The sequence below is a fragment of the Typopeltis vanoorti genome, chromosome 16 (genome assembly GCF_054136105.1).
Source record: "Typopeltis vanoorti isolate ZY-2024b chromosome 16, IOZ_Tvanoo_1.0, whole genome shotgun sequence".
NCBI classification, from domain to species: domain Eukaryota; kingdom Metazoa; phylum Arthropoda; class Arachnida; order Uropygi; family Thelyphonidae; genus Typopeltis; species Typopeltis vanoorti.
In genome coordinates this window covers 106278438-106291609 of record NC_143564.1, presented here as the reverse complement: position 1 = coordinate 106291609, position 13172 = coordinate 106278438, and the positions used below count along the sequence as shown (strand labels likewise).

General features: G+C 37.7%; 1 protein-coding gene across 3 annotated transcripts in view; it reads left to right on the top strand.

The window, feature by feature from the left end:
• Positions 1-13172, top strand: part of LOC150098246 (dynein intermediate chain 2, ciliary) — a 504968-nt gene that overhangs the window by 316493 nt on the left and 175303 nt on the right. For all 3 annotated transcript variants that reach the window (XM_090405921.1, XM_090405922.1, XM_090405923.1), the window contains one exon: positions 9145-9309. In XM_090405921.1, the coding sequence (XP_090262047.1) occupies positions 9145-9309 (165 nt within the window). The remainder of the gene's footprint in view (positions 1-9144; positions 9310-13172) is intronic.

Here is a 13172-nt window from a genome sequence, read left to right as displayed (position 1 = left end):
GCATAAAGAATGATTGGTATAGGAGATTTTAACTACAGCAGTATAAACTGGGAAGAGAAAACTGCATGTAATAGTAAGGGAATGGAATTTTTGCAATTCTTGAGGGATAGATGTCTTAGGCAACATGTAGTAGAAGGAACAAGAGGTTCAAGAGTTTTAGATTTGGTCATAGCATCAGATGATCTGATTATAACTGAGATGGCATCTCTGCCTCAGTTGGAGGCGACAGTGACCATGTGGTTTTGACTTGGAAGATGAAAAGACATGCAAGAACATCAATAGAAAGGAATGTATGTGGAATTATAAGGCAGGTGATTCTAATACTCTTATATATCAGCTTGGGACAATTCCAGTGTGGAGGAATTGGAAAGGCGAGATATCATCAGTGCTTGGGAACTTGTGAAGGCATATTTATTAACAGCAACAGCAAGTTGTATACTACGAGTGAAGAAGTTCAGTCTGTTATTGTCGGTGTACTGTCATTAGCAAGATATGAATAGGATTGGATGCCATTGAGAGAAGATCACTGATGTTGTAGAAAGAGTATAGGTGTCAAACACAAAGCCTCAGGTATGCTTTGGTATTCATGGAAAAATCTCATGAGAGGTAACCATCCACCATGACATGTGATGAATTATCAAAGAGAAAGCTGGCAGTATACTCACAAACTCACAAAGAATAGGAGGAAGATCCTAAGATGGTAGTTTGGATAGAAGGCAGCAATACTAAACTTTATCAAATGCCTTGGAAACATCAAAAGTAATCACGTGACATTCTCCAAGAGTGGGTAAAATTAGCAAGGAAGTCTTCTGTAGAATGAAAGATTCATTTTGGAGATTACTAATTAACTGATGGGTCTCCAAGTAGCAAGGAGGCTGGTTGTTGATGACCATTGCGTTCAAAAGTATTGAGGTAAGGACTACCATTTGACAGCTGATTTTTATCTCCCTTTTTAGTAATAGGCCAGATAAAAACATGCTTCTGTGCATTTGGATGGATGTCAGATAAGTAGGACAGCTTGTAAAGGCAATACAAGTTGGGAGTTAATTCTGGATCATAAGTTTTTATGCAGGATACCATCTGGCTGTAGGATTGATTAGCAAAGGCTATTGAATGTTTTTTTTTGATATCCTTTCAATTCAAAGGAAGCATACTGAAGGCAGTTTGTGGAATAGTAGGGAAATTTGACTTGGTTATCTCAAGGTCTGCCATAAGTTTAGGAGCTGTTGTCAATGTTCCATCAGGATGATAGAGAGGTAAAAACAGAATAGGGCTGAAGTATTGTCCAGCAGCCTTGGCAAGGGACAAGGACTTGACTGCCATTTGAGCATGAGGCCAGCTTCGTACATTTGGCCCTTACAAAGTCTGCTTTAGATTTTCTGATGATTTTTTAGTACTTTTTATGGACTGTAATGTAAGCTGGTGCTGGGGTCTTTAGTTTGAACCATTGAATGTGTTGCATTTTGAAACTTGGACTGCTTTATCGCATTTGTTGGAAAATCAAAGCTTGAATAAAGGTTGGGTGTTTTGAGTGGAATGGGGAATAAAGGCACTCATCCTAGAAAGAATAATTTTAATTATTGGATCAGTGAATTGGGAGAGCAGAAGCAGTAATCAGAGCATGAAAAAGAATTGGCACCATTCTAGTGCTATTGGATATGAAACTATGTTTGGCTGTGAGAAGGACAGTCTGTAGAAAAGAAACATGAACAATGTTGTGATCAGTGGTGCATTTGGAGGGAGAAAAAGTCCAGTGAGTTGAGAAAATTATGGGGATCATCTGGAGTTATGTTAGGTAGGTTAACAATTTGCATTAGATTATTACTGACAGCAAATAATTCAGCCATTCTTCCAGCTTGGTCTGTGAAGTTAGAGAATGGAAGCTATCTGGAATTCTGGATGTTGAAATCTGAATGAAAGTTTACCTTACTGTTTTGGGGATTAGATTGTAGGTAATCAACTGTCAGAGATAGATAATCAAAAAGGTCAGTATGATGATTAGACGACAGCAGCAAATGCAGGCAGCAAAATGATTTTAGGAAATCTTGCATCAAAGCAGATAAAGTAGATTTTTATAGGTCTGATAACCTTTCATGTACTGTGGAACACTTAGGTGAACTGTAGTCATAGAAGATGCCAGTTGAGCTTTAGTGAGGAATAAGAAATCAGATTTGGATGTCTGTAAGTTGTGGTGCACAATGATGATGTTGGTATTCGGACCAACATGTTAGTCAAGTCTGTGTGAAAGTAATTTTTTTCCATGGAGATTTTTTCCATAATTTTATGCAGTCTTTAATGTTGGAAAATTTTTAGAGAGGGGTACACAGTAGGAGATTTGTAGATATTAACTCTTCCCACCAACCCACCACTCACACACACACACACACATAGGGGTAGATGAGTGCCCAGCCTTCAGTCTGGATACTCTGGGTCCACATTGAATCACAAGAGAAACAGTATCAGTGAGAAGAAAGTTTATATTTGGGTTTCCACAGGGCTCATTACTGCGACCTTTATGTAAATGATGTATCTCTGGATTGGAGGATGATATGTTCACTTTCTTAAGGATGATGTGAAGCTGTAGAGGGTTATTAGTAATATTGCCAATGTTGCAGTTCTTTAGGAAGATTTGAGTAATGGTAAGGTGGTCAAATGAATGAGACATCAGTTTAAGGCATCTAAATGCAAAGTTTTGAAATTTAGGATCTACAAATGGAAGGCAACATGTTGTAATGGGCGAACTGTAGTGGAGCAAGTGCAGGAAATAAGGCATCTTCAAGTAATGGCAGATAGAAATTTGAAGTTCAAGAGACACATTAACCACTTTGACCCCTTCAACTATCTCTCTCTCAAACTCAACTTTCTACAGTTGAAATACCCTAATAGAAATCATGCTTCGTGAAGACTTCAAGAAGAATGGCTTCACTACTCAACTTTTGCTTCTCTTCTCCAATTTCACAGATCAAGCAGGCAGGGATGCTGAAGTGTTTGCAATTAGCAACAACCTATCACAGCCCATCAATCTCCCTACCAGTACTCCTGACAACCTCCCTCCAATTTGCCAATATGTTTGATCTTTTTCTAACAAGGTCCCCTTCCTAGTATACTGTGTATGTCAGATCACAACCTCATACAAATCTCTTCTGCTATAAAACAACCTTCGCCTACCAGTTCTCAGTCTTTTGTCCTTTGACAATACAGGGGTGCCAAATGGGATGACCTCCATGACTTCTATTCCTCCTTCCATGGTCTGAATATTGCTTTATTCTCCAGATCCAACTTCCTCAGATCAAATAACAGAAATCATCCTCACATGAATGAAGGCCTTCATCTCTTATTATACTCTAAATTCACAGCCACCATCCAAGCCTTGGTTCTCAAAAAAGGATGGCAATGTATTAAAAAAAAAACACTGCATGTGTTGCAAAGACTGCACATCGTATAGCTGCTATGATAAAAAGTACATTGACATGTAGGGATAAGGAAATGGTGGTGGTGCCTCTATATAAGGCATTGGTCAGATCATACATGGACTGTTGTGCTCAGATTTAGTCACCCAGTTCTCATTGTGATGGGTAAACACTAGAGAGAATCCAAAGATGAATAACCAAAGTAATATGATGGCTCTGGAATGTTGGTTATGACGGGTGTTTGAGAGAATGTGGATTACAGAGGTTGGTGGATAGGAAAAAAAGAGGAGATATGATAGAGTTAAGGGATTCTATTAGATTAACATAGAAAAAATTATAAAATGGATGTTAAGATGGGAAGAACGAGAGGCCATCCCTGAAAGTTGTATAAAGATGGGGGTGAAGAAGGGTGTGAGGAGTAGATTTTTTACATGGAGAGTTGTTAGTAGTGGAATGCATTGCCTGAGTGCATTGTGATGCAGTTAGTGCAAATAACTTCAAACTCATTATGATAGACATGAGGTCAGTTGAGTGGGCCTCCCACGATGAGTCTGTTAACTCCATGGAGGTTACCAAATAATAATAATAATAATAATAATGATAACAATAATACCATGATGGCTCAAGACCAAAACTCCAGCTGCTCCCTCCACCTGTATTTGAGCTCACAACAGCCGTAAAAGAATCATCACCAAATCCAAAACAGGCTTTGAAAGGGTCAAATGCTACAAAGTCGCCTCCTACCCAAATGGAAGTTGCTCCTTCTGGTCCCTTTCCAAGGTCAATGGGTGCATCTTCTGCCCACCCAGGTTTCCACCACTCTCACATTCCACCGGCACTGTAGTTACCTCACCAAAAGACAAGGCCAACTTACTGGCATCACTCTTCTCTTCCAATTCCTGCATTGATGACCTGGACACAGTTCCCTCCACTCCACAAAGAATGGCTCCCTTCATGTCTCCCATAGTCTTTCAACAAAAAGAAATATGAAGAATCCTTAATAACATGAATACAAACAAGGCATCTAATCCTGGTGGTATCCCACCTATTATGTTAAAAAATTGTGCCCCAGAACTAACACCTCTCCTATATTGCTTCCTCGATCTAACTTATTCAACTGGCATCTACTCTACAATATGGAAACAGGCCACATCTAACCTATCCCAAAAAAAGGTGATAAAAATTTAATTATTATTTAATAATTTTATATTTTAATATAACTTAAAATAATTTAATAATAAGGTGTGACACCTTTTGGCAACTGGCATATGGAAATATGAGTTCTGCATTGCTTCAACCTTGATATCACCTCTAGGTCTGGCTCCCACTGAAGCTATAATGCATAGGCATTATACATGTCTGCAAGGAGATGTGCTTTGCATTATGGGATACTAAGGAAAGTGATGTAAACTCAGTCCACCTTGCCACGAGTTGCCCCAGTCCTGAAGATACTTCAGGCTCAAACTTTGTTTGCTTACACTTGAATAAAGGATTAAACTAAATATATAATTTAAAGGTGATAAAGTCAACCAATGAACTACCATCCAATTGTTCTCACTTCTGTTCTCTCTAAAGTCATGGAGAAATCATCAACAACCAACTCTTGCCACCTATAGGCCTACCAACTAATCAGTAACGTGCAGTATTTCACCACTTGTGATCTACCACTGATCTTCTAGTTTTCACCACCAACCTCTGGACTCAAGCCATGGAATAATTTGGAGAAACTCACATAGTTGTCCTCGACATTTCAAAAGCATTTGACTGGGTTTGGCATAGGGCCTACTTAGTAAACTGGCATCCTATAATCTGCCTTCTACGCTCTGCAACTGGATCACCAATTTTCTCATTTCCCGCTCACTACTTGTCGTGGTTGCAGTTTCCTCTCATGAGATTTCTCTGCCAATGCAGAATACCCCAGCTTTCTGTTCTTTCACCCACTCTCTTCTTGTATATAAATGACCTGCTCTCACAGACTTACAAGCCTAAACGTAGTAATGCCAATGACAGTATACACTTCATTCCTCCTTTTCACTTGACAAACCTTGGCTCAGGTGTTAGAATTCTCAAGATCCACTACAGCCTATGACCTGAACTCCATTTTCCTAGCTATATCCCAATGGGTTGGACAACCTTGTGGACTTCAATACCAGCAAAACTTAGTCCTGTCTTATCTCTTGAAAGAAAGAGCTTGCATCCCTCTCCCCAACCTTCAATAATACCCAGATATCCAAACACAATCAGATTTCCCTTTTTGAAGTGACCTATACCTCCAACTTTTCCTGGCACAAATTTCAGTTATAACTTCTGCAGCTGCTAAAAAACTTGGTATACTATTTTTTGTACAAAACACTGCTTCACATCTGCTAACTCTATACAAATCCCAAATCTACCCAACTATGGAATATTGATCCCATATTTTGGGTAGAGCACCAAAATCCTCTTTAAATTGCTCAATTCTTTTCAGAAGAGGGCAATCTGGTTAATTAATGATTTCTCTCTCACAGACATTCAGTTCCTGTGCCTTTTCTACGGATACTTTCATGGACAGTGCTTTGCTGAACTGGTCACTGTTATTTCTCTACTTTCCTCTGAAATCATCAGAGCACGAGGCATTGCTTACCAACATCCTTTTACAGTCCATCTTGAAACTCAACGAATAAACTACACTGCCTCCTCTTTCATTCCATTCACTTCTCTTCTTTGGAACAGCTTCTCCTACTCTTCCTTCCCCAAAGAATGCAACCTTCAACACTGTTAAAACAAAATGTGAACAGATTCCTTCGTTCTTTGTATCCTCTTGCCCACACGTGACACTAATCTACTATAGGTCTTGTGACCTTTTGCGTGGGAGTCAAAAAAATAAAATAAAATAAAAAAATAAAAAAAAACATTATAAAGGTGGTAAAGACTATCCAGAGGATTAGTGCACTACTGAGAAAGATGTTGACAGCAGAATAAAAGAGTGGCAGTTCTGATGTATAAAGCCTGATCAGACCACATTTAGGTTATTGTGTTCAGATTTGGTAACTGGAATTTGAAAGGATGATATAACTTTGGAGTGGATATTAAGACAAAACAAAAAATGACATCACTGTGATTCTGAGAATAGATTGGTGGCATGTAAGCTGCACATTTTTGTAAATAGATGAAAGGGTGATATACTATTATCATTATTACTATGATTCAAGCCTCCATGTTGTCACAAGACTCATTGTGGGAAGCCTACCCTAGAAAACACAGTCTTCATACCACTCCTTGAACTCATTGACCATTCATGCTATCTCCACTCTATCAGGCAATGCATTCCATACAAAGAAGCCACTCCTTACCCTCTTGCTCGCAACTTTCTTTCATAACTTCCAGGGATGGTCCCTTATCCTTGCTTTTTTTCCCATGTTTCACCAAACAGAAGAATTCCCCAATGTCAACCCTATATGACTGAGAAATTCTTTGTATCCTCTTGCCCACACGTGACACTAATCTACTATAGGTCTTGTGACCTTTTGCGTGGGAGTCAAAAAAATAAAATAAAATAAAAAAATAAAAAAAAACATTATAAAGGTGGTAAAGACTATCCAGAGGATTAGTGCACTACTGAGAAAGATGTTGACAGCAGAATAAAAGAGTGGCAGTTCTGATGTATAAAGCCTGATCAGACCACATTTAGGTTATTGTGTTCAGATTTGGTAACTGGAATTTGAAAGGATGATATAACTTTGGAGTGGATATTAAGACAAAACAAAAAATGACATCACTGTGATTCTGAGAATAGATTGGTGGCATGTAAGCTGCACATTTTTGTAAATAGATGAAAGGGTGATATACTATTATCATTATTACTATGATTCAAGCCTCCATGTTGTCACAAGACTCATTGTGGGAAGCCTACCCTAGAAAACACAGTCTTCATACCACTCCTTGAACTCATTGACCATTCATGCTATCTCCACTCTATCAGGCAATGCATTCCATGCAAAGAAGCCACTCCTTACCCTCTTGCTCGCAACTTTCTTTCATAACTTCCAGGGATGGTCCCTTATCCTTGCTTTTTTTCCCATGTTTCACCAAACAGAAGAATTCCCCAATGTCAACCCTATATGACTGAGAAATTTAAGCCATTCCGAGGTATTTACCAGATTGACGCTGGGCAAATATTTCATGTGGTAGAATAAGGACAACGGATCATTCCTGGAAGTTGCAAAAGAAAGTGATGAGTAAGAAGGTGAGAAACTCTTATTTTCATAGAGAGTGATAAGATCTTGGAATGATATATTGCCCGAAAGGGTAGCTAGAGGGCATATAAGGAATGAATTTATGGAATGGTGTGATAGACGTTTTGTTGTCTAAGAGCAACCTCCCATGGTGAATCATATGACTCCATGGAGTCCCTGAATAAACATAATAATAATTGCACAGGATTTAGGAGTAATAACGAATGGGAACTGTAGTTTGAGGATACATTTCTAAAATGCTGTCAATACAGTATATTGCAGATTATTAAAAACAATAATTTAAACATAAGAAGAATATTGGAAAGTAGAATTAAGGCAGTTATTGTCCTACCACATAACATTTTGATGTGACATAGATTGGGTCATCTATAGGTTTTCAGGATGATGTGAAAACTCAAGAAGGAATCCAAAGACAGTTCTTTTTGAATATTGGGAATTTGGAATGTTAGCTCTAAGAGTATAAGCTATAAGCTGTAGAGCTCAGTGAACAAAAAATGAAGCACTGAGTTGAATATCAGAAGAAGGACAGATGTTCCTCTAGTTGAAAAGACCTGGGTGTAAATTTCCATGCTCCCCCCCCATTTTTTTATGTGAATTCCACCCATGAAAGGTTGTAACCCTATTGTACATTTAGTACTATGAGTGAACTAAGAATTAGATAATTTGATTACTTGTTCTAGAGACTAAATATGGTGCTTAAGCTACTTTTTCCTTTCAGTAAGCAGAGTAGTGAGTGTCACATTGGGTTAGAAATATTCATGATGGCATGGGATTTGAGCCCACACATGCTGGTTGGAAAGTGGAGTTGACATCCACTTGGCCAGCAGACAATGTTCATTGGATTTAAGATGTAAGAAACATTTATGAGCTTTCAGTTGAAGGTAAGAGCATTTTGTCTCTTGGAAAGTTGAGCTGTGCATATGCTTTTGCAAAACGTCTAAGCTGAAATTCATGCATTTGTTAGAAAGGATATGACCACATCATAGTTAGTTTGCTTCAATATAATTCTGATTACCAACAGTGAACCAAAAGAAATGGAAGATTGGGAGGGGAGGAGAAGTGGAAGGAGAGGATGTTAGCAGGAGCTCATCTCTGTAAGTTGTATAAAAGAGTAGTGGACAAAGGGATAAGAGGCAGTTTCTATGTGGACATTGACAGCTGAGTGAATTATTTCATAAGACAGGCATTATGAATTTCTGAACATATACTGAACTTTCTACAGTATTGTGACTCCAATGGAAGTTTAATAATAATAGAAGAATTACATGACTCAGTGGTTATTTTTCTGAAGTGTACTTATTTTAGTTTCATCCTATTTCTGTTTCAAAGTCCTTGACTTTCACTAACAGAAATACTCTAGAATGAAAGACTATCATAGGATTTTTAAAAAATCACATAATAAAATTTTAAAAATAAAGAAAATTTAATCTGACATGAATTGTTTTACAATTTAAATTATTTGGGCTTAAAAAGTAAGAAAGTATTTTCATTCTTTTTAGATTTCAAATACTGGGAAGATCCATCAGATGAATTTCGAGATCATGGTGCTGGTTCTTTGCTGCCACTCTGGAAATTTTCCTATAAACCTGTTAAACAAATGTCTGTAACTTCCCTTAGTTGGAATCCACAGTATACAGACATGTTTGCAGTTGGATTTGGATCTTGTAAGTAACACGGTAATTAATTTATTATTCAGTGATTTCACTAATAAACATATTATTGATCTAGTAGACAAGATAGGTGTTAGACCTTAAAAATCATCCTTGAAAATAATCCTTGAAAATTCAGGCATAATGGTTAGTTTTGATGACACTTCCTTATTTACTAATGTACCAGTAATAGATAGTCTTGATTTAATAAAGTTTAATTTTCCCCTTGATATCTTTGAATTATTCAAATTTACTATGTATTCAAGTTACTTCACCTGGCAAGGAAAAAATCTACAAATAGACTCATGGTACTGCAATACCCTCACTCCACCCCATTATCTAACTTTTACATAGAACACTTTGAAAACAAAATACTTACAGCTAAATACAAGCCCTTAGTGTGGTTATGCTTTGTTGATGATGTGTTTGCCATTTGGCCCCATGGGCAAGATACTTTGGACTAAACAGCCAACACTCCAAAATTCACTTCACAATAGAAAAAGTAGAAAAAGAATCTAATAATTGTTTGCCTTTTCTTGACACATTAATCACCCCACCTTTCAGGTGGTTCACTATCTTTTTTCCATTTATAGAAAATCAACACACACACACACACACACACACACACACACACACACACACACACACACACACACACACACACACACACACACACACACACACACACACACACACACACACACACAGGAAGATATCTACATAAATAATCACATCACCATCCAGCCCAACAGTATGATATTTTAAAAAACACTTACATGCAGAGCTAGGACTATTTGTTCTAATGATTCAGCTCTTTCTACAGAACTTAAATAACTTTGCCATACTTTTCTGGCCAATGGCTACAGCTGCTAAAAAATAAATAAAATATTACATGGCTCTCCTACTCTTTCTACAGAACTTAAATAACTTTGCCATACTTTTCTGGCCAATGGCTACAGCTGCTACAAAATAAATAAAATATTACATGGCTCTCCTACTTTCCCCCTTCTCAAACACAAAAGAACAAAACAACACTATTCCTATTCTCTAAGTCCGAGGTACATCTGAAAAGATAGCCAAAGTACTAATAAAATATGACCTTCACACCACATTCAAACCACTTGTTAAATTAGCAACTCTGATCCACTCTCTTAAGGATAAACTTAAGAATACACTAGGGGATTCTAGGTTTAGAAGTGAGATGAATTTCATTGCCCAGTGAGAGATACTGCAGTGTTTATTGGAGGCCTTTAGTTCAAGCCACTAAAGGCCATTAAAGGCCTTTAGTGGCTTGAAAAAGTTCCATGTCTGGTTGGTATCTGGAGCAGGGTTTCCGGACTATGTAAAAAATAGATTTAAAAATACAAAAAATTGATAAAATTGATAAAAAAAATACGAAAAAAAATCCTTAGCCCACTGACGGTACCAAATGTATTATAGGTTTGCAAATAATAATGCCAGCCTGGTTAGCCGAGTGGTTAGCATATCTGCTCTCCAGCCAAAAGGCATCGGGTTTGAATCCCGCTGTGGGCATGAATGTTTGTGATTGTCTGTGAAAATACTAGTGATGGTGGTGGGCGATAGATGGCATTGGTGTAGATGATAATGATGATGGTAGTTATGGTTCGTTGTAGTGGGTGGATTGAATGGTGGAGACAGAGATTAGATGCCCTTCCTTTATGAGTCTTTCGACTCCCTGGAGGTGTCACATATTATTTTATTTATTTATTTATTTTTACTGTAATAACATTTTATTTATCATCATACAGCTTATTTACATATATACAATAAAGTATACTATTACATTTTCTGTTCAGTACAAATGTACAGTACAAAGATTTTTCTAAATAAAAATGTACATAATTTTTTTTTTTTTTTCAATATCAATATCATAGCTTATTATTATACAGCCTATTTACATATACACAGATTTTTTATATTTTTTAATATCAGTATCTTCATTATTGTTATACACTTTACTGACTGTTTTGTTATAAAATCTGCATTCTTTGATTACAAGGATTACATGTAGATGAGTGAGGTGAATTAATCCCACCTACTTCGAAGCTTGGGTTAGCTTTTATGAAGAGAGTGGGATTTAGCCTTCACTATTTATGTTGTTGTTACTGTTTATGTATGGGATGACTGGAAGATCAGTTAACATCTGCCTTGGAGAACGTAAGAAATACATTTGTTACCATTATTATAGCAAGTCTGGACTGGCAGACCATGCTTTGGACACTCCTTCACATAGGATTAGATGGAGGAAAATGAATGTGCAACATAGAAGTTGTTAGTTACAGGTCAGAAAGATTATTTTTAGAGTCAATACAGGCTATGAACATTATGCTAACCTGAACAAGTATGATTTATATTAATTTGCCAAACATTTGGGAGACTGTTATCTTAAGATCCACTCCTATACAACTGTATAGGAGTTACCTGGGTGGTTGCCAGCAGTGCAAGGACCCCCTGTGAGAAAAGGGTATATGTGGAACTACAAGGAGTGGGGGGTGACTATGAGGAGCCCAGGGGACAGCTTGTGGGTGTAGCGTGGAATGAGGAGTTAGCTGGAAAAGAGATCAATATAGCTTGGGGGATTTTCAAAAACTATCTAGTAGATGCAATGTCTAAATGTATTCCAAGGGTGAGAAGGTTAATTAAGGTAGGTGTGAGATGGATGAATAAAGAGATTAAGCATGCGATACAGAGAAAAAGGGAATTGTGGAGGCAGCATAAGAGAAGTGGAAATAACCAATTTCATGAGGTCTACAAAGACCAGGCAAGGAGGGTGACTTGGTTGGTGAGAGTAGCTAAAGAGAGGTATGAACAGCAGTTAGCTAATGAAGCCCAAAAGAATCTTAGGGAGTTCTTTCGATATGTAGCCAGCAAAAGAAAGAATGATTATGGAAGGATGACATTGATTGGAGAAAATGGTATAAAGACAGCTGCTGCAGAATGTGTGGTGAATATACTTAATGAGCAGTTCATAAAGATCTTTCAATCTTGTGAATGTGACTTCATGGAGAGATTGAGAGCAGTTGATGATGGGGAGGAGAGACTGACTATAAGTGAGCAAGAGGTGTTTGGGGAGGTGAGTAAACTAGAAGTAAATAAGGCTGTGGAACTTGATAATATATCACTGTGTATTCTGAAGGAATGTGCTAGAGAGTTGAGACCTACCTTGACATATTTTTTTAATACAAGTCTTGCACTTGGTCAAGTTCCTAAGGAGTTTAAAGAGGGCAAGATTGTGCCACTTCATAAAGGAGGTGATTGAACTCAAGCATCAAACTATAGGCCTATCTGTGTGTCAGGTGTTGTGGTTAAGTTGTTGGAGAAGCTTGTGAGAACTAGGATCCAGAGTTGGGTTGATAACAATGGTATTATCTTTGATGGACAGCATGGATTTGCTAAAGGGAGGTCGTGTTTTAGTAATCTACTTACTTATTACAATAAAGTGACTGCTTCCTTGGACAGAGGAGAAGGATGCACAGTAATACACTTGGATTTTGCAAAAGCTTTTGATAGAGTACCTCATGATAAGTTGACAGTCAAACTAGAGAGGTTGGGGGTTGGATATTAGATTAGTGCATCAGATTGGAGACTGGCTATCTGATAGGTATCAACAAGTTGTGTATGGGGGTGCGATATCCAGGAAAAGGAAAGTCACTAGTGTAGTGCCTCAGGGGTCTGTTTTAGGGCCATTACTATTTAACTTGTATATTAATGATATTAGCGAAGATTTGGATGGAGATATTCAGTTGTTTGCAGATGATGCAAAGTTGGGACGAACCATAAAGAGTAGTGAGGATGTTGTGGCCTTGCAAGAAGACTTGAATAAATTGAGTGATTGGGCATGGAAATGGGGGTGTGAG